At 33.8% G+C, this 27,341-nt stretch overlaps 1 protein-coding gene across 1 annotated transcript in view; it reads right to left on the bottom strand.

Moving 5' to 3' along the window:
• Nucleotides 1-27,341, bottom strand: part of BRIP1 (BRCA1 interacting helicase 1) — a 179,914-nt gene that overhangs the window by 116,175 nt on the left and 36,398 nt on the right. The window contains exons 7-10 of the mRNA XM_040640924.1: nucleotides 12,014-12,304; nucleotides 9,557-9,778; nucleotides 6,090-6,289; nucleotides 605-737 (exon numbers count right to left, since the gene is read on the bottom strand). Of these exons, the coding sequence (XP_040496858.1) occupies nucleotides 605-737; nucleotides 6,090-6,289; nucleotides 9,557-9,778; nucleotides 12,014-12,304 (846 nt within the window). The remainder of the gene's footprint in view (nucleotides 1-604; nucleotides 738-6,089; nucleotides 6,290-9,556; nucleotides 9,779-12,013; nucleotides 12,305-27,341) is intronic.

The following is a 27,341-nucleotide window of genomic DNA, read 5'->3' as shown; positions in this document are numbered from 1 at the left end:
ATATGCAATTGATGAATCACTGAACACTACATCTGAAATTAATGATAATAATAATAACTATATGTTGGCTAACTGAATTTAAATAAATAAGAAGAAAAGAAAAACATTCTCATCTGGAGGAAAAAAAGAAGCTTTCACAATATAAGTCATAAAGCCTCTATCCAGAAAAAGGTACAAAGGTACATACTCATAAAATTTTACATACAATTTCATGAAGTTCACAGTAACCTCCAGCCCACTCATGATTTCTATTCACCCAGGTTTATAACCTCTAAGTTAAGGAGAACAAAAAATGAATTTATCTTTTTATCTTCCAAATTTTTAATTTTATAACTGACAAAATAATTTTACAACCTAAAAATATTGACTTCTTTTAGATTTGAACAAAGCAATTCATTCCTTTAAGCCCTATTTCTTTCAAACTAAATAATGCTACTTTTTTAATCCATAATTTACACCATTAGTTAAAGATTACCAAACTTAGATAATAAAATAAGATTTTAAAACAATTAAATTGCAGCTTTTTATGTCTGGATTAATTTATTCACTGTTAAACAATTTCTCATTCACTAAATAAATGTCACAGGTGGAAAAAAAATCTTACCTGCAAAATGGGAAAAGTAGCAGTGGTGATGCCCATTTTGTGTAAATTTAAGAGCATTTCACTTCCACTCCATATTTTACAGGATGATTCATAATCCCTTTCCACAAGATGTTCAGAGTTTGCTTCTAACCAACTAAAATAAAACAATTCCATCAACCAATATCATCTTTACATGCACTATTTCAACAAAACAAAGAGAACTGTGATACATTGATCATATTCCTTGAAGCTCTTAGGATACAGATGTGGATTCAGACATCTTTTAAAATGCATGTGTGTTTCATATTGCATAATAAATACTTACACAGCTAAAAAGTAAACTTTTATGGAGAAAAGAGAAACATGCATGTGATTTTCCCAGTTGTGTTTTTTTTTGGATTCACATTGCTTTACTTTATCTCTCCAACTGAGAACCAGGTATAGGAGCTTATCCCAAATGTGCATAAAGGAAATATAAAACAATCTAATAAAGAAATTAAGGTGTTAATATTAAGACAAAAAAGAGTTACTAGAAAATATATTCATTTTTATGTATACACACACATTTTTACATTCAGTAAGTACTTTAATGCCTATATTATGCCAGACACTGTACTGGGTACTGGAAATACAGTATTAAGTAAAATAGGCAAGATCTTTATTCTCATGGAAATTACATTCTACTAAAGGGAGAAATAAACTTAGAAACACATACCTGAAAAAAGAAAATATCAGGTAATGTAAAGTCATATAGTGAAAATAAATTAGCTTAATATAATCTACTTGCTATTTTAATTTGAATGTCAAGGAAATTTTCTCTGAAGTGACATTTATTCTAACAATTGAATGCAAAAAGTACCCAGTCAAGAAAGGATCAGGAAAGAAAAGAGAGAGAGAGAGAACTCCAAGCAGAAAGAACAGCTAGTGCAAAGATCCTGATGTGGTTAAGAAATTTTGCTTATTTAAAGACCTGACAGAAAGCCACTGTTGTTGCAACATAATGTGCAAAAAAGAATAACATTATGAACAATGTTAGAACAATGTTAGAGTGATAAGCAGGAATCAGATCATGTTGAGCCAAGGTAAGAAATCTGGATTCTATTCAAAATGCAACTGGAAGGTTTTAAATGGAGGATTGATCAGTTGATTGACTGACTGAGAGAACGTGAGCCTGTAAGCAGGCGGTTGGGGAGGATCATAGGGAGAGGGAAAGAAAGAATCCTGAGCAGGCTCCACACCCAGCATAGAGCCTGATGTGGAGTTCAATCCCATGACCCTGATCATGGGGTCATTGAGATCATGACCTGAGCCCAAGTCGAGTCAGATGTTTAACCGACTGAGCCACCCAGGCACCCCTTAAACAGAGTATTTTAAATAAGAGAAAGAAAATCTGGGGCGTCTGGGTGGCTCAGTCCATTCAGCATCAGACTCTTGATTTCAGCTCAGGTCATGATCTCAGGGTCATTAGATCGAGCCCTGCGTCGGGTTCTGCACTTGCAGAGTCTCTTTGAGATTCTTTCTCTTCCTCTCCCTCTATCCCTTCCCCAACTTGTGCACTCTCTCTCTCTCTAAATAAATACAATCTTAGAAAGAGAGAGAGAGATAGAAAATCTATTTTAAGTGTTAAAAGATGATTCCAGTTTCGAAGCCAGAATGGATTACAGGAGAAAGGCAAGAATGAAAGCAGAGACCTGCTGGAGGCTGTTACAGAATTCTAGTTCAGAGATGATTCTGGGATAATAGATGTGAGGTTGAAAGATTTGGTATATACTGTACAGGTGGCATTTATTAAATTTACAGATGAATTGGATGAGGTGAGGCAGTGATCAAGGATAACAGATTTCTGATTTGAGGAACTGGCTGAACTGATTGCTTAGAAAAGGAAGACGGGGCATTTGTGGGGGAGCAGGCAGGGGACGGGAAGGAGTTTGTTCTGTAAAGTTGAAATTAAAATCCAAACAGACATATAAAGTACAGTTGGATATATGAAAATAGCACTCCAGAGACAGACTAGAATCTAGATTTATCATTGCTTGAGCTACACACAGATTCAGGCCTTACTAGTACTACTATGGTACTTGGTTATGTAATTAGGCAAAGTACAGAGATGGAGAAGAAATAAGGTCCCAGGACCAAGTTCTGAGGCACTTCAACATTTAGACATCAAACAGAATAAGAATTATCAAAAGAAACTGAGAAAGAATAAACTGTGAGGAAGAGGAAAACCAGAAGGTCTCACAGAGGCTGTCTAGGAAAAAGTACTCATGTATGTCTCCTCTTGTTTCACTACTTCACTTCTGACACATTTAGTCACTAAATGTATGTGGGGTTCTTTTCTCCTTACACTAAGCAATTCTCCAAGACACTAGCTGGGTGTCCTATGATTCAATTCAATTCTGACACTAACTGGAGTTAGCATAGAACCCACAGGCTAAACATTCAGTATCACCAAAATGCCCTCCCCACCTCTTCACCTCAAATGCCAGCATTAAAGTCCAAGTTGTCATCTGTGCTTCTGACCAAGCAATTATAAATCAGAGGTTCCTATGACCCCTCCTCAGGTGTGATCCTTTACTAGAACAACCCACAGAACTCCAGGAAACACCTATGTTTACCAGTTTATTATACAATAAAGGATACAGATTAATAACCAGATGAAGACATAAATGGGGAAAGGTCTGGAAGGGTCTGAGCACAGGAGCTTCTGTCCCTGGAAATCTAGAAGCTCTCTGAATCCTGGCTTCATCATGTAGGCATGATATATTATCAACTCAATCTCCACTCCCTCTTCCCTTTCCAGAGGGAAGGTGGCGCTGAAAGTTCTAAGCTTCTAATCATGGTTAGTCCTTCTAGTGACCACCCCTATCCAGGAGGCCAACAAGCACCACCTTATTAGAACAAAACACAGTCCTAACACCCAGGAAATCCCAAAGGATTTAGGAGTTCTGTCAGGAACTGGAGTCAAACATGCTCTTAGTGCTCTTATCACTTAGGAAATTACAAAGGTTTTAGGAACTCTGTGCCAGGAACTGGGGACAAAGAGCAATGTGTATATATTTTCCATTATTTCACAGAAGTTAAGCCAAAAACATTTTTCTTAGAAGTGGTAGTCCACAATACCCAAACAACACTACTGAGATGCTGAGTAAGATAACAGAAAATTAACCATTGGATTTGGCAACATATGGATCATTGATGACCTTGATAAGAACAGTTTTAGTAGAATTCTGCAGACAACAACATAACTGAGATCAGTGAGGAGAGACCAGGAAGTGAGAAAATAGAATTAGCAACTATAGACAACTCTTTCAACAAATTATGTTGTGAAATAAAAATGGCAAACTGCTACATGACAAAAATACCACAAGGAAAGGCACAGGCAGATGGCAAAATAGGGGAAAACGTATTTGCAACTTTTATCACAGACAGGCAAAGGGTTAATTTGCAAAGAGTGTCTGCAAATCAATAAGAACCATAACAAAACCAAAAAAAGGACAGAGATGTCAACAGACAGTCGACAGAAAAGGAAGTAAAAATGGCCTTTTAAAATGCTTAATATTGGGGCGCTTGGGTGGCCCAGTCAGTTAAGTGTCCTACTCTTGGTTTCAGCTCAGGTGGTGATCTCAAGGTTGTGAGATCGAGCCCCACGTTGGGCTCCATACTCAGTGCGGAGTCTGCTTGGGACTCTGTCTCCCTCTCCTTCTGTCTCCCGCCACCCCGCGCTCTCTCTCTAAAATAAATAAATCTTTAAAAAAAATGCTTAATGCCAATCATAGTAAGAGAAATGTAAGTATAAACTACACTGGAATACCACTTTTCACCCATCAGACTAAAAAAAAAAAAACTTTCCTTCTCTCATACATTGCTGACAAGAGTATAAATTAGTCTTCCACCCGCTCACTTACTGTGTAAATTTTAGAAATACCTATCAGAATCACATGTAGATCTATGCTTTGACCCAACAATTCCACTTCTAGGAATTTTCCGATATACTCACATACATATGAAATGATTTATGTTCAAAGTTATTCATTACAGCAATATAACAGCAAAAGATTGTGAACTTCAGTACCTATTAATTAGAAGCTAGCTAAATTATTGTACATCTATGCAACAGAATTCTAGGCAACTATTTTTTAAAACTGAGAAAGCTTTCTAAGTCTTGATACGGAAACATTTCCAAAATATATTAAATGAAAAAAGGCAAGATACAGGAAAATACAGGTAAAAGTACAGTGCCAATAAATAACAATACTGTACAGTATACTTAAAAATTTGCTAAGAGGGTATTAAGTGTTCTTATAAAAAAAATAAAGAGGGCAGATGAAAACTTTCAGACGTGATGTTTATGGCATAGATTGTGAAGATAGTTTCATGGATGTATACTTATCTGCAAACTCATAAAATTGTATACATCAAATATTTACAGCTTTGTGTATGTCAATCATACCTCAATAAAATGGCTTAAAAAATAACATATTATTATGCTTAAAAATAGGGACAACAATGGGACGCCTGGGTGTCTCAGTCAGTTATGCGTCTGACTCTTGATTTTGGCTCAGGTCATAATCTCACGGCTGTGAGATCAAGCCTTGTATTGTCAGGTTCCGCGCTCAGCAGGGAGTCTGCTAGAGATTCTCTCTCTCCTGCTCCTTCTGCCCTTACCCTCACATGCATACACACTCTCTCTAAAATAAATCTTAAAAAAAAAATGGAGAAGACAAAAAATGAAAGTATAGTATGCCATCATTTGAGTAAAAAAGGAGGAATAGGGGAAAGTTATATTGGCTCACATATGCACTGAACTGTTCATAAATATGCACTGAATGATAAACTTATTCAGGAGAGGAACTAAGCAGATGAGGAATGGGGTGAAAAGGAGTTTTTACAACAAAATTTGTATACCTTTTATGTTCAAACATATGACTACATAACATTCAAAAATTTTTTTAAGTATACTATGAGGGGAAGAGATAAATGCTGCAAATGGAATAGGATGTAGGGTCAAGATCTAAGATAAAGAGATTCTAGATCAACAACCTAATGTTCAATAAAAAGGAATTCAATGTAAACTTTAATAAAACTATTACTAAATCTACCAGAGTATTGAAATATTGGTAATTAAAACTCATCAAACCAGAATCCTACTCAAACTGGAAGATAAAGCAATAAATTAAAGCCATAATCCAAAATTTTAAAATATATTACTTAAAATCATCTTCAGTTTATGTTCAGCCCAATGTCCTATACAATCATACATGGGCTGTTAAATTATTCTGTTAAATTTGAAATAAGATACATAATTATCAATTTAAAAATCGATTGTTTATTATATGAATAAAGACAAAAGTTTGGACTGGCCTATTTCTAAAAGTTTAACAGGCAAGGAATAATCCATTTCCTAAGTTGCCTGATCAAAGTTTACTAATTAAAATACTATGGCATAATAAAACATGCTTTTAATACAAAGGCAGCACAAATGACACTGTTCAACAAATGTTCTTACTTAATTAGACTATAGCACACAGCTCGTAGGGGTTCATGGTCTTTCTTCCTTATATTATTGTTGACCATACTATCTAGTTCATCTCGAGCAAACCGAAGCTGAACTTCTGTTACACTGTAACTCGCTGATTCCCGAGCACAGTCTTCAATGTTATGAGCTTCATCTAAAATCACAATTTGTTCTTTCAGATTGATATCCATCTATAAGACAAAAGAATTTTCCTGTAAAACATTCAGCAAAATGGACTTAACAGCAGTAGGCAAAATATTTCATTTAAAACTTCACACTATAGGCCAATATGGCAAGGATAATTATATAACTAACTGATTCTATGTCTTAAAACTTTTTAAATAGCTAAGGCTAACAAATACCAGCTCAACATTACAGTTTCCCATTTTTCACTCTCAAAATACTTTGCAGGGGCGCCTGGGTGGCGCAGTCATTAAGCGTCTGACTTTGGCTCAAGGCGTGATCCCGGCGTTATGGGATCGAGCCCCACATTGGGCTCCCTGCTCTGCTGGGAGCCTGCTTCTTCCTCTCCCACTCCCCCTGCTTGTGTTCCCTCTCTCTGGCTGTCTCTCTCTGTCAAATAAATAAATAAAATCTTTAAAAAAAAAATACTTTGCAAACCTATCAACCAAAATACGTGTTAAGTGAGTCTGATTAAGGTACAGCTAGCCACACAAAAGGGTATAAAAATCTCACTATGCAATCTCCAACATAATTTTATAAGAGGAGTAAAAAAAAAAAACTTTAAAACTAAAATAATTATACAAGATTCAAAAGCTCTCAAAATACTAATATAATACAGCATGTATCTGTTTCATTTTAGTTGTTCCTACAACCCTTCATTGTGAGAATTGTTCTTCCCCAGCTGCCATGTGATGTTGATAGAACACTCCATCTGTTAATTAAGGGACATCACCACTTTCACAACACAGACTCAGAGCCCAGGCTTGTCAATTAAATAAAGTATTCCATCCCTCTGTGGTCACAGGTTCAAGAATGGAGACAAGATTCAAGGTAGGCCCATCAGAGAAATCTGGGTGGTGAATACAAGATGGTGTTCTTTTTTTCCAGGTTAGGTGGCTGCTTGTGGTTATCTTTGTTCCCACTGGAAAGAAACTGCCTGAGAATAAAGCCATCTCAAAGAAGTCAGCCAAGGATTTTTTCTTAAGTTCTACTGAAGTGGCTTTCTGTCACTTGTAATTGAAAGAGTGCTGTCTTATACAAAGAAATGTTACAAAGAAATTGCCAGTGAGTTATCCTGAGGGAAAAATATACAGAGAGTTGACAATGACTGAAAAGAACCATGGAAGTATAGGAAATATATCGGGGCTTAAAAGATGAGTAGAGGGGTACCTGGGTGGCTTAGCTGGTTAAGCGTCCAACTCTTCATTTATGCTCACGTCATGATATCAGGGTTCTGAGGTCAAGCCCCATGTCAGGCTCGCCACTGGGCATGGAGTCTGCTTAAGATTCTCTCTCTCTCTCCTTCTGTTCCCCCCACCCACCCAAATAAATAAATAAATGGTGAGAATTTGGATTTGGATAGCAAAGGGAATTGGGCATATCAATATAGGCATCATCAAAAGCTGAGATATAATTAAGAACAAGGTTCCTCAGGGAGGAGGTAATTTTTGAAGGGTCCAAGTTGGGAGTTTGTAGCAGAGGTGTACGAAAAGGCAGATTCAAGCCAGACTACTGAGCATCTTGAGAGTAAGCTTAAGAGACATGGACTTTAATCAACAGATGAATGGATAAAGATGTGGTATATATATACAATGGACTACTACTCAGCCATCAAAAAAATGAAATCTTGCCATCTGCAATGACATGGATGGAACTAGAAGATATTATACTAAGCAAAATAAGTCAATCAGAGAAAGACAATTATCATATGATCTCACTCACATGTGGAATTTAAGAGACCAAACAGAGGATTGTGTGGGAAGGGAGGGAAGAATAAAACAAGGCCAAAACAGAGAGGGAGACAAACCATAAGAGACTCTTAGTCATAGGAAACAAACGGAGAGCTGCTGGAGGGCAGGGGAGTCGAGGGGATGGGGTGATGTAATGAGCACTGGGTATTATATAAGACTGATGAATCGCTGAACTCACCTCTGAAACTATGTTAATTAATTGAATTTAAATGTTTAAAAATTTAAAAAATTAAATAAAATAAAAAGGAGATATGGACTTTATCCCATGAGCCAAGAGTGCAATAGATTTTCAAGCAGAAGAAAGATGTAATGTACGTAATATTAGGAAGACTGACCTGGCATTGATATGTACAGTGGCTCAAATGAAAGGGGCCTAGCTAAGAGGCAACCAAATAAGAGGTAGGACAGTAGGAACAGTAAACATAATAATGCCTATTAAGTTTAAAAAGCAAGCTAATGAGAGTTGTGCAGTCAGATCTAAAGAGGGAATAAGAGGTGAATATACCAAGTTATTTACTTTTTTTTTTTTTAAGATTTTTTTTATTTATGTGACAGAGAGACAGCCAGCGAGAGAGGGAACACAGCAGGGGAGTGGGAGAGGAAGAAGCAGGCTCCCAGTGGAGAAGCCCGATGTGGGACTCGATCCTGGAACACCGGGATCACACCCTGAGCCGAAGGCAGACGCTTAACGACTGCGCTACTCAGTCGCCCCTACTTTTTTTTTTTTTTTTTTAAGTAAGTGCCATGCCCAATGGGGAAACCAAACTCACAACCCTGAGGTCAAGACCTGAGCTGAGATCAAGAGTTAGATGCCTAACCGAATGAGCCACCCAGGCTCCCCCAAGTTATTCACTTTTTCTCTTATGCTGTAACAACTGGATGGTTCTAAGAAGATGCAAATAAACACAAATGCTATATCCAAACTTCATTTCTCAAAAGCTCACAAAGCATAATTTGCACAGTATACATATTCTCCTCACAAAGTTCTTCAAACTATAGATTCTTCAGATGAATGTTTAAAAATAATTCTGACCATTCATAAATAGAAGGAGTGATACTCATTACTGGGTCTCAACTGGGGGTCTTTTTGCTCCCCAGGTTTTATTTGGCAACGTCTGGAGACACTTCTGATTGTGACAGCTGTAAGGGTGCTACCAGTGTCTAGTGGATAAAACCAGACGCTGCTCAGCAACCTACGGTGCACAAGATAAACCACCACAACAAAGAATTGTCAAGCCCAAAATGTCATTATTAAATTAGGCTTAAAAACTCCATCAAAATCCCACTCAGTACCAAGTCCTTAAAAGTATTAATTACTTTGGACATTAAGATGACAAGATCTAAAATTCAGTTTTTAATACACCTCAGTGTATGTTTTCAGTACTCAAATCTGCTTATACATTAACATAAAGTAAATATAAAACAAAAAATAAAGTAAAAAGCAAATCGTCTAAAAGCTTTCACAATGATCATTTATATTCCAACGAGCAGGAGAAAAGTTCCGGTTTTCACTTAGTTACTCACACTTTCCCTTATTTGTGCATCTAGAAGATAGTTGTAAGGACAAAATATTATGTGAGCATCTTCTGTTAGTTCTCGTGCTGTGTAATACGGACATGCCTTTAGTTTTTTTCCCAAGCTGACAAGTTCTTCTATATCCCAGGCTTTGCACATCCCTTGAAGAGTCTGTAATGTGTGTTGATCGCTAATTTTATGTACACCATGATAAAAATAGCAGGATTTGCCCTAAAAACAAACATGCATTACTGAAAGGTGAATCAAAGCTGGAACAAAGGAATAAAACAAGTTTATTTCAGAATTTTCAGACCATCATTAAAACCACAAGGCAAAGATTTTACAGGAGAGAAATTATACCATATCCATAATCACAACCATTTTAAAGAAACTCCATTAGTTGACTCAGATAGAGCTCCAGATCAGTACAGCTCTAGATACTCCAAATTAGCCTGAAAAAAATGTTTTTCATTATGTTTGCTGTGCCATTGTTCTGATTAAAGTGATACGAGGCAAAAATATTTCTTGAAGGCTACACAAGAACAATAGTATCACTGGTTGCTTACAAAGATGATGGCTAAGTGACTTGGGAATGGGAGTGAGAGAGAGTTTTCTCTATAGACACTTTTGTACATTTTCAGTTTGAGCCAATGAGACAGTATTACTTAATCACATATAAATAAATAAAAAGAAAGGAAGAAAGGAGAAAGAGATAGAGGGATGTCTTAGAGGAAAAAATTAAGCATGTTCACTATGAAGTATCTGGAAGATACAAAGGAGTACCAAAAATTCCACTAAATTATCTATAATTCCATCACAGAAAGAATGTACTAATAACATTTTGATGTATTTCATTTATACTTCTTCTATACATATGTATATATGGATACATCTCTAAAATGTGACCCAACATTAAAATAATAAGAACATGATCATTAACTGTTAAATTTCATCTTCACAAAAAACATATTCTTCCATACCTAAAATAATTTTTTAAGAGTTATTTCTGGGGCAAGTTAAGATTATTTTTTCTTAATTGAAACAAAAATTAACTTTTAGCAGATAAGTGCATTGTTTTTCCAGTATAGGAGCACTTTCGTAAAAGAAACATTGAACAAAAACACATGTGCCTTTGGATCAAGCCAAAAAATCGGCAAGTTTACACTTTAAGGGCACTTCGAATGACACTCCTGTGCAGGCTGATAGCAAAACCAGAATGGCTCATCCATTTTAGCAGTGTAACACAACCCTGAGGGGAGTCTGTCAATTGAAGTGTTATCACACTTTAAACTCTTTTTCACTCAAACTGTCAGTTATCTATTTATCATTTCGCTTTGGTAATTCAGCCATAGTAAACATAGACACCTACAGTGACTTTGTAATTGGCCATCATTACAATACCAAATTACCCTAAGGACTTGAGACCAAGAAAAAGAATGATCATGTATGTCTATGAGCTAAGCGTTCTGAGGCAGAATTAGGTGCAGACAAATAACCAAAACCAGGTATCTTCAATTATTTATAACCACTGAGAAAGAAATACATAATACAAAATAATTTATTCACATTACATGCTGGAAGGTGATATATCAATTAAATGAAATTCTAGGGGCTATGGCTCATAGCCTTTTGTGTAGAACCAACTCTGTTTGACAAAATACTAGTGAAAGAACAACTTTCAAAATAAATTCATTGGTCATTTCATAGACTTGTCAATTTATGGCTCACGAATAATTTCTGAGTATATTCCAGACTTGTAACTTCAGTTTCAGACTACATGAGTTATTAAACTGTACAGACTACCAAACTAATACCACCAAAAAAATTATTATGTTTTTACTAAGAAAGACTTCGCAGCTTCCACCTTGAACAAATTCATATTATTCAAGATTTCCCTGGAAAATTTCAAAAGCACCAATGACATATCTTTAAAGTTAATAATATAACTTTTTTTGAAAGAGAAGTTTGTACTAATCAGAATTATAAGATAATCATTATATTTCTCATTCAATTAAAAAACATTTAAAAATTTACTCAGAGAGCCTAAATAAACTATCTTCTCATGAAGTTTTAAAATATATAAAATATATTAATGAGATCGAATTAGACTAAATTACTTAAATACTTTTATCTCCTCCTATGACATCATCCATATTTCACTCTTTTTGGTAGCGGGATTTCAAAGAGCTAAGAAGACATCTAACTAAAACGGGAATTAATTTCAAGGAATTAAATATCCCCAAGCTTTAGAAACAAAACCTATCATTTTAAATTTGGAGAAAGATTTTCTTATGGTAAAATTATTTTTCAAAAAATAGCAATACTAGCAATTAATTTGATTTTTGTAAGTTATTTGATTATCACTGGAAATACACATATAAAACAGAAAATGAACATGTAAAAAATTGAGTAAATTGAATCTTTTCAGCCTTATTTTTTTCTCTAAAACAAAGTAACTTTACTCACGTTTTTTCCATCTAGCAATTCCATGCACTTTTCATTTCTGTTGAAGTTACCTACTACTTCAGGATGGACACAAGTATGATCCCTGCTGGAAAGAATAGTCATTGGGACCCCTGAGTACGCTGTCCTCCGGAGCTCTCTAGTAATCTGAGCTATCTGTTTGTGTGTGCGTGTCCCAAAATATATTTTGGGTATCTTGGATTTCCCCCCATGATCCTTCTTAGTGGTATTTGAGGAATCTTGACTGCTTCCTTGTTTAGTAGAACAACAACACCTGGAACAGGGACCAGGAGGCTGTAACAAAGGAAAGAAAAGACAACTTATGTCTGGTATACCACAAAAAATGTTATTAAACCTCTCACAGAATCAGAACCTATAAGTAATAAATCACGACTGTCAAGTAAAGAGAAATGTCAAGAAATTATATCATCTAAAACTTGCCATTAAAGAAAAAACTACAAATTCAATTTAAATTGGCTTTCTTGCACTCTTAAAAGTGATAAACAATGTTTCCATATTTGCATGGCTTTCTATCATTACATTCATACTCTTGAATTCCAAATGTTTTAAGAGGCTTTAATTCTAATTATAAAAATAAAACAAAATGGAGGACAATTTTCATTTTTGCTTAGGCTTCAAGTGAACTTGTAATACTACAGTTTAACATTAATAATGCTATTTTTGTTCACACTGTAGCCCATTCAAATATTCTACACCAATATTTTAAAGAGCATTTTAAATATAGCTTACAAAAAAAAGAAATATCAAGTTGAATCTAAAATATCATTAAAAACAAGAAAACTTCTCTAGCAAAGGGATGCAAATGAATGCAAATTATTAATATTTACTAATGAAGGCAAGTCGTTTGTGTGCAACAAGTACAACTGAAATTCGATTACCTGTCATGGAATTCAAATCCATCAGTAAAATTTTTCAGGATAGCTTTTTCTAAAGGACAATTTTACTCATAATTCAGTTCCATAATTAAAATTAGATAAATGTCTCCTTAAACACAACATATGGAACAGCAAGAATATAGTCTGTTATTTACCTGATTTTTCTCTTCTGTTCCCAAACTCAAAAATAAAATAAAAAGTTTAGTGCTATATATTAGAACCATGAGTTCTTAATAACTATTCCCTCCTCAACTTCAATTACTATACAAATGAGACAAAATGCAGCCTCATTTAAGAAAAATACTGTGAAATGGTTAGTTTATAGAAGTGGTCACTGATGGGGAAAAAAGCTAATTAGCACAGTAGCTTAAGAGAATTTGTTCAAAAGAACAAATACACCATTTAACTGAAGTTTTTTTAAAAATTATAATCAGTAAGAGCAGCCTTCATAAACAAATGCTAAGTCATAGCATGTTACACCACAATACTGGGGATCAAGCTGTCTTTTAGCCTCAACTCAGTGGAAAAGCAAGTTCAGATTACTCCCAGTCTCGCTCAACCTTGTCCGCCATTAAATATTACAATACATGATAGAATGGATGTAAATGTGACCCTTCTGGAGCTGTCACTCACTGGGATAAAAGGTTCACTGATGTGCCAAATAAACAGTCAGTCAAAGCAGATAAAGTTACAGCCATGCTGGAATTGTTACATTCCCCTCTCAGGTTGCCAGTAGCAGCAGATTTCATTACAGAGTGCTGCCACATTAAATAGCCAGTTCCAAATATCCTGCCTTCTATATTGAATAATTACTTATTCACTGAAAGGATAAAAAGAAGAGTTATGAATGGGGCTCTTGTCAACAGTGAGGCAGGAAACAGCTGACATGTGGTTTATGTTACATATGTTGCAATATCTAACAATTTATGGTCACACAGAAAATGGAATGCAAATTCTATCATGGTATTTCTGACTGAATTCTTTTTTGGCCTTTGCAATGATCACATTAATTAATTAACCTAGTAAGTGAATTAAGATAACTCTAGGTAGCAGAATTAGTTTACTTTTCTATATCTTTAATCTTTTCACTCAATTATACTATTTCTCTTCCCTATGATATGATAAATTAAATACTGAATATTAAATTGAATACTGGAATGCTATATACTATATGGATATATTATATCCAAGCATAAAAGTAATCCAATAAAGTGGTCTTCTCTCAAGTCCTGGATAACCTCCTTTTTGATGAAACACTTTCAACATCAATTCCACTTAAAGCTTTATCACCTACACCTTTTATTTTAATTCCATTTTTTTCTAACCAAAAGTCCAAACAATATTGAACTAAACAAGTCAACCACCTACAACAAATAATTTAATATATTACTTAAAGACCTTCATACATCTATATCTCCCATATAATTTTTTCAAATAAAAAGGGATGCTATTATACAGTTTTATAACTTGCTGTTTCGTATTAAAACGTTTTACTATTTAAAAGGGATGAACTTGGCATTAATAATTTTAAAAACAGATCTCCCTACCTTAAAATGTCACAATAGTAGCTGTAACCAACAAAAATAAAAGATCAAGAACTAGTTTCAGAAAACTTGTCCCATTAGAGCACCTTTATTTAGGTACCTTAAATCTGATTTTCATTCAGTAACTGATAAAATTATAAACTATGGCTAACTTTATATTAAACATGTTTTTGTTCACTATGTTTTACAGTGGTCTGAAGTAATTATATCATCTATGAATGTGAGACTGACTCTCAAGAATATGGTTTTTCAGTGGGTGGTTGGGCAAGTATTGTAGAAGATGGAAATTAAGAAAGAAACTTGATTCTTTTTCCTTTGCAATATTAAAGAAGAATTATTTCTTCAGAAGTGATCTTCTACTGAAGTTTCCATTTAAAGGATTTAGTACAATCAAATTTAATATAGAAAAAAACTGAATGTGGCAAGAGAACAGAGGCTTCAAAAAGACATTTATTTAGCAACAAAAGAGAATTATTTGTACCAAAATCACCTACTTTTAATTCTATAAGAAAACTAGAGAAAGAATACTGAAAACAGCCATGGCAGGAAGTCATAATATCCTGCAATCCAATTAATAGGCTAACACTTTATGGCCTCTCTCTGAAACACTTTGACCTAGCCGTCTTGACATAATAATTGAACAAAATTAAATAATTTTGTGCCTTTCACTAAGTATTTCTCCTGCTAAGGAGCTACCAGGTTTGCCTTTCAAAGGGATATTTTCCTTTTGCTTTTGACCTCTGAATTTACAGAGATTGCATTAGGAAATGGAGAATAATTAATAAGTATTCACTTTCATCCAACATATCTCAATGTCAAGAAAGATAAAAAATATAGGCTACCCAAAACCTGTAATCTCTAAGACCTGAAAGTGGCTACACTGAGTGGCAGAGCCAAGCCCTTTAGAGAAGGTGCTTCTCCTCTAGCTAGAAACCATCTAGAGTCCTTTTACTTCAACAAAAGACAAGAAAACCCAACCCAAATAACACCAAAATTCTATTACCATTTAAAGAGAAAAAACAAACCACCACCACCAACAACAAAAAACTATAGGGGCACCTGGCTGGCTCAATCAATGGAGCATATGACTCTTGATCTCAGGGTCATGAGTTCAAGCCCCATATTCGGCATGGAGCCTACATACATAAGGAAAAACACAAGAGATGCATGTGGGTATAACAGCTATATTCTTTCCATATGTAGGAGTCAATTGTTTAAAAATACATTTCAAATCTACAATGGTCGAAACTGTTCTTAGAAGGTCAGCAACTAAGGATTTTAGAAAATTCTCTTCATGTCTAACAATTTCTATCTATTCTCTCTCTTGTCCTATGATATAGAAATATATATATATAAATTTTTTGAAAGAATGAAGATTATAAGATCTGATCTTGAAAGAAAGACAAAATTCTGATTCCTTGACACTATTCCTTTCACAAAGTTTAAGTTCAAGTAGAATAAGATACAATGTCAAGGTATAAAGTTTCATAATTTTTTCCAACCTTTCTCCACAAAAACAACATAAAAATTTCTATGCCTAAAGGCACCTGGATGGCTCAGTCAGTTAAGTGTCTGCCTTTGGCTCAGGTCATGATCCTGGAGTCCGGGGAGTGAGCCCTGTATGGAGCCCCGCTTTGGGCTCCTTGCTCAGCGGGGAGTCTGATTCTCCCTCTGCCCCTTACCCTGCTCATACGTTCTCTCTCAAATAAATACATAAAATCTTTAAAAAATACATTTAAAAAATTACTATGCCTAAATAGTTGAAAAATAAAAATGAACATGGTGACCAAATACATTTTAAAAACGGAAAATAATAAAGGAATAGCGAGAAACTATTGTATTGCCAGTTATTATTATAAGCTTATAATTTATAATAATAACTTATTATTATTTTGCTAATTCAAAAATCAGGTAACCTTCTAAAAGGAGGCTATGAACTGAATTCTAAACACAGACTTAAAAGGGTATATTTATGTGAAAAAATAAGTATATAAAAAAGTAAAGAGGAAAAAAGACCAAAAAGAAGTTTATTTGTAGGAAATAAAGGGAAAACTAGGTCCATGAAATAATTACACACTTTTCTGAAACTTTCCACATGTGCATGTATTGTCTTTCAACCACACTGCAAATTCCTTGAGGACAGAAACTATGTCTTACATTTCCTTATATAACTCATTCATTAAACACGGTGTTTTGCACATGACTATAACTTCAAATATTTTTTAATCGATGGACTGTGACTTATGTCCCCAAGTCAAGTACCGTACATCTGCAACATTATATTTATTCAATAGATGCATAATTGATGTCCTAATTTGAAGTTCTTCATATATCAAAAAGTTACTTCAAAATAAAAAGGTTAGCTTTTAAAAGAAAAAGTACAGAGCAATCTGTTATTTTCAAGGCCAAAAAGAAAAATAATCTTGTTATGCTAATATTTGTGTCACTTTATAGTTGTGAGCAACAAACACATATCCTGATATATTCATTATTTATAATAATGATCATTTATTAAGACTGTCCCTGTGCTAAACAACTTAATATGTTCTATCTCATTCATTCATTCAAGAAATATTAGAATTCCTGATATATCAAGTCAAGGAGAAAATAATGACAAGGGTCACCTCATCTCACTGACAATGCTTCACTCTTTAATTGTTCTACAAAGCACAGTTTTTGGAGCTTACTAATACCAGTTTCACTCATGAATCACAGAATCGTTTAAAGTTAGTACTCAAAGTATATTATTTACTGAACGCAATTACAAAATATTCCTAAGGGTAAGGTATAAAATTCAGTTCAAAAAACCTATTTTAACTTATTAGTTCACATTTAAATAAAATATTTTCTAACAAGGATTTACACATTATGTTCCTCAAGGAAAAAAAAAACTCTCAATTAAGAGACTCGTTAAAGCACACATCAACAAGCTTCTTCTGTAAAGGTTTAGAGAGTAAATATTTTATGTTTTGTGGTAAATAAGGTCTCTAGCCCTGTATAGGAAAATATCTTTATGATCCCAATGTGGGGAAGGAGTTCTTAAACAATACACCAAAAATACAATGACTGAAAACACAATCTCATTAAGACGTAAAATTTCTATTTAAAATGGCACTTCCCTTTATTTAAAAAAAAAGGAAAAGGCAGCACAGACTAAGAGAAGATATTTGCACTGCATATAACCAAGGACCAGTATCTGTAACATATGAAGAATTCCAACCAATCAATTTTAAAAGACAAATCCAATAGATGGCCAAGAACGAGAAAATCACAGAAGAGCAAAGCTGAAAGGCCAATGAACATCAGAAAAGATATATAATTTAATGCTCAGCCTTATTTATGACTAATTAGGAAGATGCAAATTAAAATCATAATTCGATTCCATTTCCCATCCATCAGGTAGGGTGTTAGATAAATATAAAGCAACTCTCATACATTGCTGACTCAAGTATAAAGTGGCGCATCCACTTTGTAGAGCAAACTGGTGATCTAGTAAATCAAAGATATATAGACACTCTGACCCAGCATGACACTGTTAGGTATACATACTAGAGAAAATCTTGCACATTAAGCCAGATACAATAGGGATATTGGCAGCATCGCTTTAATAGTGAGGAAAACAAGCTAAGTATATATTAAAAAAAAGGATAAATAAACTGTGGGTTTTTTTTTTCAATCAACAGAATACTATCTATAATGAAAAAAATAAAAACCAGAGTTGCACATATCAATATAGAATATCAAAAAAACAATGTTAAGCAGACTGAGTATAACTTAAATAAAATTTTATTCTCCCCATAAAATTCCAAACAAACTGATGATAGGAATAAAACTATAAAACTTTAGGTACAGAATTAGGAACCACCACTGTAGTAGATAATCTTTGGAGCTAAGGATTGTAGTGGACAATATACTTAAAAATTGTTAAAAAGTACTTCAAAAAGGTTAGGGTTAGGGTTAGGGAAATTAAAAAAGATATAAAAAAATTTAAAAAATTTTTTTAAAAAAGTACTTCAAAAGAAACCTAGCACAGCAAATACAGTCTATTCTGGTTCTTCCTCAGCTGCTTATGAAAGCAGAATAGCTTTCATCTTAATACCTCTTGACCAAAATGTTTCAATTTATTGGGAATTTACTAGGAAATAAGTTCTAAATTTAGGGTCTATGAACTGTTACAGAAGAGAGATTTGAGATCACGCAGAAAATAAAGACACAATTTTGTGTGCATTTCTAGAAAGTAAGTCTAAACTTTCCTCAGGTGCTCAAGAAGACTGTGACTTACTGGGTGAGGGCTTTCTTCCAGAATTTATGTCTGATTTTATAATGAAAATCAAATGGAAACAGCATTTTCTTTACAACCAACTTGGCTAGACACATTTAATCTGTACAGGAATAAACAAGTTGATAATTCAAAGAAGACAATTTTACAAAGGTTCCTCCATTGCTTGTAAATTCATTTATCTTTTATGTTTGTTAATTACCTAATATTAACATAATTCTAAAACATCTAGTTTATTGCCACTGTTTATTTCTAACTCCATTTTACAGATGAAAAAAATAAAATCTAAAAGAGTTTCTCAAGTTGTTAGAAAATACACGATAAATTTATAGAAAAGCTGGAATTCATAAACTTAAATCTCAAAACAAAGCTTTAACAGGCTCATTTTCATCTACCATTTAACTTGGCAAAAAAGCAAAATATTACCCTTTTTAATTTCAGAATGCCAAGCGCATAAAAAGCTAGTGGTAAAAAGCCAACGAAGGTAGAATTATACTACGATCTTTGAGACCTAAAAAAAGAGGGCTTATTGTTAATCTTTATCAACCAACTGCTGTTGTCCAAGCCATCTAAACAGGTCCTGAACGCCTGTTGTGCAAAATCTCACATAAGCACACACTCTAGTAAGATAGCAAAAGTGACATAACTATACCTTCTCCACTATTCTTTTTAAAAAATTCAAACAGTAGTACTCTACTGCCAGTTTCATGATTAAACTGCACAAAGCAGCTGTTTATCCACTCACAGCAACCAGCAGGTGAACCTGATTCAATATTTATCACAGGCTTTCATAGATCACTGCTAACCAAGCAAACGTTTTAATTAAGCTGGAACTTGCTTCAAAGAGCTCATTCAAGATGTCAATCAGTAGGTAAGGGATCAGATACAGTGTCAGGTGAGAGTGTGTAATACAAATCCACAACTTTCTTCATCCCATCGCTGTAAATTAGCCTGCTCTAAAGTTCAGATTCTGATTGTAACAGACTGCCAGTCTCCTGGAATGTGTAACTGAAGTCACTCAAATTCTATTGTGAAGGTTGTAAGCAATATGTTAAACTGCAATGGGCTAGCACATTAAGACAGATCCTTTTCACGGTTGTTTTTTGATACCATAAGTGTTTGTTACCCTACTCTCCACTTACTGTTTACTTCTTGCCTGGTGTAAATGGGAATTCCTTAACACAGTTGTCCCAGTTTCTGAAAAGTTTATATTTCAGTAGAATTAATCAAAAAAGATCCAAAGTGGTATAATTTTTTACCTCAATTTATAACAATTATATTCTATAAAAATTCTCATTTTAAGAATAAACACATGATAAAAATGACCAAACTGCTATAAAGCAAAAATTCTCTTGGTTTAACAGCACTTTACAGAGAAGTGCCTACAGCAACAAGTCTCAAAGTATAGTAAGTCACACTGGTTAAGTTTATGAGACATACCTGGGGTGTTTGTAACAAAAAAAAAAAAAAGAAAGAAAAAGAAGAATCAAAGAATATGAGGAGAAAAGGGAAAGCTCTTCCTTAAAGAATATCAGTTAAAAATTGTATGTAAACAGAAAGAATTTTTAAAATCACCATTTTGCAACTCCCATGTAATAACTGATTCCTGAAAGCTACCTAAATGGATGCTAAAATCATTGAGTGTAAAGTTGTTGGGGAACAAGACACACAGCCTCCAAATATCACCCCATAGGTTACTTATTAACTGTAAGAGAAAAATGTGCCTTTATCATGGAGACCTGGTAATCCACCAGTTTAACCAAATGGTCAAATGATACAGTGGTCAAACTGGCATCAATGTACCTCTTTATGTGTTATTAGAAAAATACGTGCTCTTCTTGTACAAAACTACATGATTATGAAATCCAAATAATCAGACATGAATCAAACAGAACCCAGGAATAAAGAAAATGTGGTAAAAAGATGTATTATTTGGTTAGTGAAACTTAATCCAACTGCATATTTATTTATTTTTCAAACTTCCTTCAATGAACTTTTTAAAATGAGAAAACAAAGCTATCCTGCGACATCACCCTCCCTACATAATTGACCAAAATGCTACAAGCAAAACCTACACAAAATAGAGATTTTTAACTCTTTCATGAGCGCTAAAAAAGGGATGTTATCAATATATAAGCCTCTAAAGCAGCACTACCCGACAGAACTTTCTGCGATGATAGAATGCTCTGTATCTGCACCATTCAATACACTTGCCACTACTACATGGGGCTAGTGAGTACTTGAAATGTGCTTAGTGCAACTAAGGAACTACATTTTAATTTTAATTAATTTAAATAGTTACATGTGGCTAGCAGCTATCATATCAATGTACATTTAAAATACTACAACAGGTTCTAAATTTAATCTGGAAAATAAACTAGTAAGAATAACCAAAAAATATCTGGAAAGGAAGATGGGCAAGAGTGGTATTTTTGTATATGTAAGAATTTAGTGTACATGATAAAGATGTTGTGGTAGGCACGTCTTTAGACATGTGTCCAACCCTATATATTTTTTCCTTTTTTTAGATTTTATTTATTTATTGGAAAGAGAGAGAGTGCAAGCAGGGGGAGGGAGAGGGACAAGCAGACTGCACTAAGTGTGGAGTCGACTGGGGCTCGATCTCACAACCCCAGCCGAAAACAAGAGTCAGACACTTAACCGTAACCCCTGCTAAAAAGGTGGACCTAATAACACATGACCATGTCCAAAATATTCCCAGGCATGGCAAGACCAGTAACATTCACTTTCCAGGAACTTGTATTTGGGGCATTTAGAGTAACTATAGGCAATAGACAAGAACATTTTGTAAGATTTCAAAGCTTCCATTCTGAGATGTCATGGTAAGGTCATATGACAGAGAAAAAAATAATGAGAGATTCTGCAGAGAGAAGCAGAGAAGACAAATTTGAGGCCTCAAAGAGAAGGAAAAAGTTTCCTAAAAACTTCTGAGTTCCAATAAGTGCAATTGTATTTCTTGCTTGACCTTACTTTGAGTGGGTTTCTACTTCTTCAAAAGAAATCATTCCTGATTAACAGTTGAAACAATCAAAGTAATAACACGAGACTTTCCCGAAGTTGAAGAAGTCTCTGAGTCTTCAATACAATAAAACCCACTAAATAACTAGCATAGTGAAAGACAATGACTCTCATCTAAATATCCAGCCATAGACTATAAACATAAATTATAGAACAGCCACTCAATAAAATGCAATGTAGTCACTAAAAATGATGCAGAAGAATATTAAGTGACATGAAAACATGATCCTGATCCATTATTATAAAGAGAGATAATTGGGGATGCCTCAGGGTAGCTCAGGGTAGCTTAGTCGGTTAAGTGACTGACTCTTGGTTTTGGCTCAGGTCATGATCTCAGGGTTCTGGGATCAAGCCCCATTTTAGGTTCTGCACTAAGTGGGGAGTATGCTTGAGGATTCTTTCTCTCCCTCTTCCTTTACCCTTCCCCCTACTCACAAACTCTCTCTTTCCCCCTAAATAAATAAATCTTTTTAAAAAGACAGAAATAATTGGACATTAGTTGTCTCCTGAGGGATGCAACAGTAAGCATATAGCACTTTGTATTATCTTGAAAAACAAAACACAAGGGCAAAATCAAACCTGAATCTAATTCAGCCTCTAACTAACATTACTAGAAATCTTGGGATAAAGCAATATCTTAAATGACACCACGAGGATAAATTCAAACAAACTCTGAATATAAGAAATCCTGCAAGACAAATAATGCAGTTTTCTGAACAAATAAATGGCATCTCTCTTAAAAGAAATGTCATGCAACTTCCTTGTTTAGATTCTGATTTTTGAAAAGCCAATTCTAAAGCAACATTTTTTAAACAATCAAAAACAATTGTAAACAGACTGGGCATTAGACAAAGAATTACTGTTAATTTTCTAAACCATAGTAATATTATCTTTAAAATGTCATTGCTATATTTTTAAAAGTCAATAGCTGTTAGAAATATACGCTACCTTATGTATGGGTAAATATACATGAAGTCTAATAGGTGCTTTAAAATGCTACAGTCCCTCAGCCCCAAATTGGGTGTAGAGATTACTTAAAAAATAATAATAAATACATAAATAATTAAAAGTAAATAAAAGCAGCCCTTTTGGGGCCCCTGGCTGGCTCAGTTGGAGAATGCAACTTCTGATCTTGGGGTTGTGAGTTCACGCCCCACATTAGATGTAGAGATTACTTAAAAATAAAACCTTTAAAAAAAAAAGTTCAAATTCCTTACTCTTTCCTCTTCTCATCCTTCTCAAAGAAAAGAAAAGAAAAGAAAAGAAAATGGCAAAGGGTAAATAAAACATATAGGGGAGGTAAAATGGCAAAATAATAATTATAAAAGCTGAGTAATAGGCAAAAGGGGTTCATTATACGGTCCTCTGCTTTCTGTATGAAATTTCCTTAATTAAATATTTTTGAAGTAAGGAAAATTTACAAATTCCTTTTCCTTTTTTAAGAATTTATTTATTTATTTGAGAGAGAGAAAGAGAGAGAACGGCAGAGAGCACAAGCAGGGTGGAGAGAGAGAAGCAGGCTCCCCACTGAGCAGGGAGCCCAACCTGGGGCTTGATCCCAGGACCCTGGGATCATGGCCTGAGACGAAGGCAGACACAACTGACTGAGCCATCCAGGTGCCCCTACAAATTCCTTTTTATAAAACAAGTACAACATTGATCCTAAAGCAAATCTGGATGAACTTTTTCTAACCAAAAATACGAAGATATCAAGACCAATGAATTCTAAATGTAATAGGAAATAAGATTCCTGCACGTGTACACACACACACACACACACACACACACATCCAAAAAGCCAAGAACAAAAGGATAATTCAGTGTTAGGATCTATTAATATAGTTAACATATTAGAAGATAGAATATGAAAATTCATATTCATATCCATAGTTTAATATTCATTCTTAATGAATGAATATTTAACTCAATTATGACAAAAAATTATATGTAAAATTAATATGATTAAATCTATAATTTACATATAAACACATAACCTGTATAATTTAACATATTTATATATGCAGATATGACTTATAATTTTCAAAAGCCACTTTCATGCTTAATGAAGAAACCCTAGAAGCATTCCCATTAATGTCTCAAAGAAGACAGTGATGACCATTACTTCCCAATATGCCTGGGACAATATCAGTTTATATCTTTGTTTCAGCTTAATTATTAATAATGCCCCCCACCACCTTCATTCTCAAAAGTGTCCTATTCTGGACAATAAATATGATTCTTCTATCTGTTACTATTATTACACTTAACACTGGAAATACTGTATAAAATTGCAACGGAGGTAAAATGATCACTATTTACAGAAAATATGATTATATACTTAGAAAACCTGAGAAAATTTATTGGAATTATTAAAATAAAAGAATTCATTGATGTGGCTTGGTAAAAAAACACAGTAAATGTAGTTCAGTAAAAAAAGAGGGAAATTAGTAATCTTCATATAAACCATAACGAATTAGAAAATGTAATTGAAGAACAAAATCCCAATTATATAGAAATAAGAGATAAATTCCCCAGGAGTCAACATAAAAATATATTGAAGTAGTAACAGGATGTATTAATTAGATGGGGCAAATCCTTTCACAACCTGTATGTATATCAAATCATTATGATGTATACTTTAAATATCTTAGAATTTTAATTTTCAATTATACCTCATTAAACCTAAAAAAAGTTAAGAAAACTTTAAACACTATTGAAGGAAATTAAAAAAAAAAAAAAGCCAACAAAGCAAATGGAAAGAGAGCATGGTCTTAAATAGAAAGACAACATCATAAAGAACTCAACTCTCTTCCAAATAATCTATAAAATATATCAAGAATTTATTTTTAGCTAGACAGTCTAATTCTAAAATTCATATGTAAAAATAAACAATAGATAAATAAATAAATAGGTATTAAGGAGAAACCAGATACATAAAATATTAATGAGTACAATAATCAAAACAGTGTGCATTGATGGAAAACAGGAAGTCCAGAAGTAGAGCCAGATACATTAAGGAATCTAGAACATCATAAAGTCATAAAAGTTGCATCTCAAATTAGTAGGAAAAAGAACTGTCAGTAAATGATGTTGGAATAACCGGGTAGCAATCCAAGGGGGAAAAAATAGTTGTGTTCATATCTTAATTCTATTCACCAGAATAAATTTAGGATTTAAATGTTAACAACTGAAAAATGTTTAAATCATCTGAGTGAGAAAGGTCCTTCTAAGTGTGACCAAAACCCAGAGACCATAAAAGACTGATAAATTCAACTACATAAAATAAAAATTTCCTGCATGATAAAAATCATTATAAAAAAGGCAAAAGACCAATAACAAACTAGTAAAGAAAAAAAGATTTTTGCAATTCACAACACAAAGGTCTAATTTAATATTGAAGAACCCTGTAAAATAGTAAGAAAAAGACAAAAAACTAACTGATAAAAGGAGTAATCAGATATTTGAAAAGATACTCAACCTCACTCAGAACTTATCTGCAAGAGTATAACATGTATACGTGTGTATGTGTATTATGTGTAATTTACCTTTATAATATATATACTACATAAATATATATATACTCTTAGAATACTAAAATATATATTTTATATACATATATTGGCTTTTAGTATTCTGGTAGGATTCATAAATAAACGGTAACAATTGCCTCTGGGGTAGGAAAGAAAATGGCTGAGAAACTGGGTGTGGGTTTAATATATACCCTTTTGTTCTTCTTCAATTTTATACCATAGGCATATATACTTGTCAAGGATAAACAAATGTAAATTAAAAAATCAAAATACCAAATTGTCTTCCTCTGGCACTACAGACACACCTCCTCCCTATAATGTTGAAACAATGTATAGAGAAGTAGGACATAATGACATCACCATTTCATTCTTAACAGAGAATGAAGACTTAATGAACACTACTAGTAGAAATAATCAACAACAAAAATCTCACACTGGCTAAAACAGCACAAGATAAAACTTATTATTGACTAAAACTTAAGAAAAGAACCAATTATTTGACAAAATTATGATCAGCAAAACTCCACCGAGAAATACTGAATATGTTAAATACTAATATTGCCTAAAAAAAGGAACTAAGTGGCAGAAGTCATAATCAACGAAAAGCTGACATAGCTGAAAAAACGTATTTTAATATGTTCCCCGTAAACATATTAAATTAGTAAATTACAAAAAAAAAGACAGTAACAGAAGAAATACTATTAATTAACAACTAGACTATGATAATGGCAGTCTGATTGATTTTTTTTTTCCTTGCTTCTTTATACTCTCTGGTGTTTCTTGAATTGTTTATAATGAACAAATATCATTTTTCCAAAAATTTTTTTAAAAATGCACATAAAAGAAAATAAATACTGAGTAGAGATACTACCAAAGAGAATGGTCTCCAATTATATTATTATTCACTATTTCTCCTTGCAATTCTATTAGTTTTTGCCTCATACAGTTTGATGCTCTGTTGTTAGGCACAAACACACTAACCACATTATTTCTTCTTGGAGAACTGGCCTCTTTATCATTATGTAATGCCCTTCTTTGTCTCTGATAACTTTCCTTCCTTTAAAGTCTCCTTTGTCGGAAATTAATATAGCTACTCCTGCTTACTTTTGATTAGTTGTTACATGGCATATTTTCCTCTATCCATTTACTTTTAGTCTATATGTGTCTTTATATTTAAAGTTGAGCTTCTTGTACACAACATACAGTTTTATGATCCCCTCTGTCGATCTCTTGGATATGGCTTTAGATACAATACCAACGGCACAATCCATGAAAGAAATAACTGATAAGCTGACTAGGAGAAATATTTGCAAAAGATATATCTGATAAACAACTATTATCCAAAATATACAAAGAACTCTAAAAACTTAAGAAGAAAAAAGCAAACTCAATTAAAAATGAGGTTTTTTTTAACGTTTTGTTTATTTTAAAGATTTTATTTACTTGAGAGAGAAAGAGAGAGAGAGAGCACAAGCAGGGGGAAGGGGCAGTGGGAGAGAGAGAAGCAGACTCCCCATTGAGCAGGGATCCTGATGAGGGGCTAAATCCCAGGACCCTGTGATCATAACCTGAGACAGAAGGCAGATGCTTAACTGACTTAGTGACCCAGGTGCCCCTAGCCCTTTAGACCTCATTAGACACTTCACCAAAGAAAATATACAGATGGAAAATAAGTATATGAAGAGATGCCTGAGATCATATATCAGGGAAATGCAAATTAAAATGAAATACCACCACACTCATAATTAGAATGGCCAAATCCAGAACATTGACAACACCAAATGCTGACAAGAATGTGGCGCAACAGATACTCTCATTTATTGCTGGTGAAATACAAAATGGTATAGCCACGATAGAAGACAATTTGGCAACTCCTTACAAAACTAAACATACTCTTACCATAAGATCTAGCCTCATACTCCCTGGTATTTACCTGAAGGAGCTGAAAACATGTCCACACAAAAACCTGCACAAAGATGTTTATAGCCACCTTATTCATACAAAACTTGGAAGCAACCAAGATATCCTTCAGCAGGTGAATGA

The sequence above is a fragment of the Ursus maritimus genome, unplaced genomic scaffold (genome assembly GCF_017311325.1).
Source record: "Ursus maritimus isolate PB19 unplaced genomic scaffold, ASM1731132v1 scaffold_24, whole genome shotgun sequence".
Lineage (NCBI taxonomy): Eukaryota > Metazoa > Chordata > Mammalia > Carnivora > Ursidae > Ursus > Ursus maritimus.
Note: the sequence above shows the minus strand (reverse complement) of the source record. Positions and strands in the feature narration are given on the sequence as shown.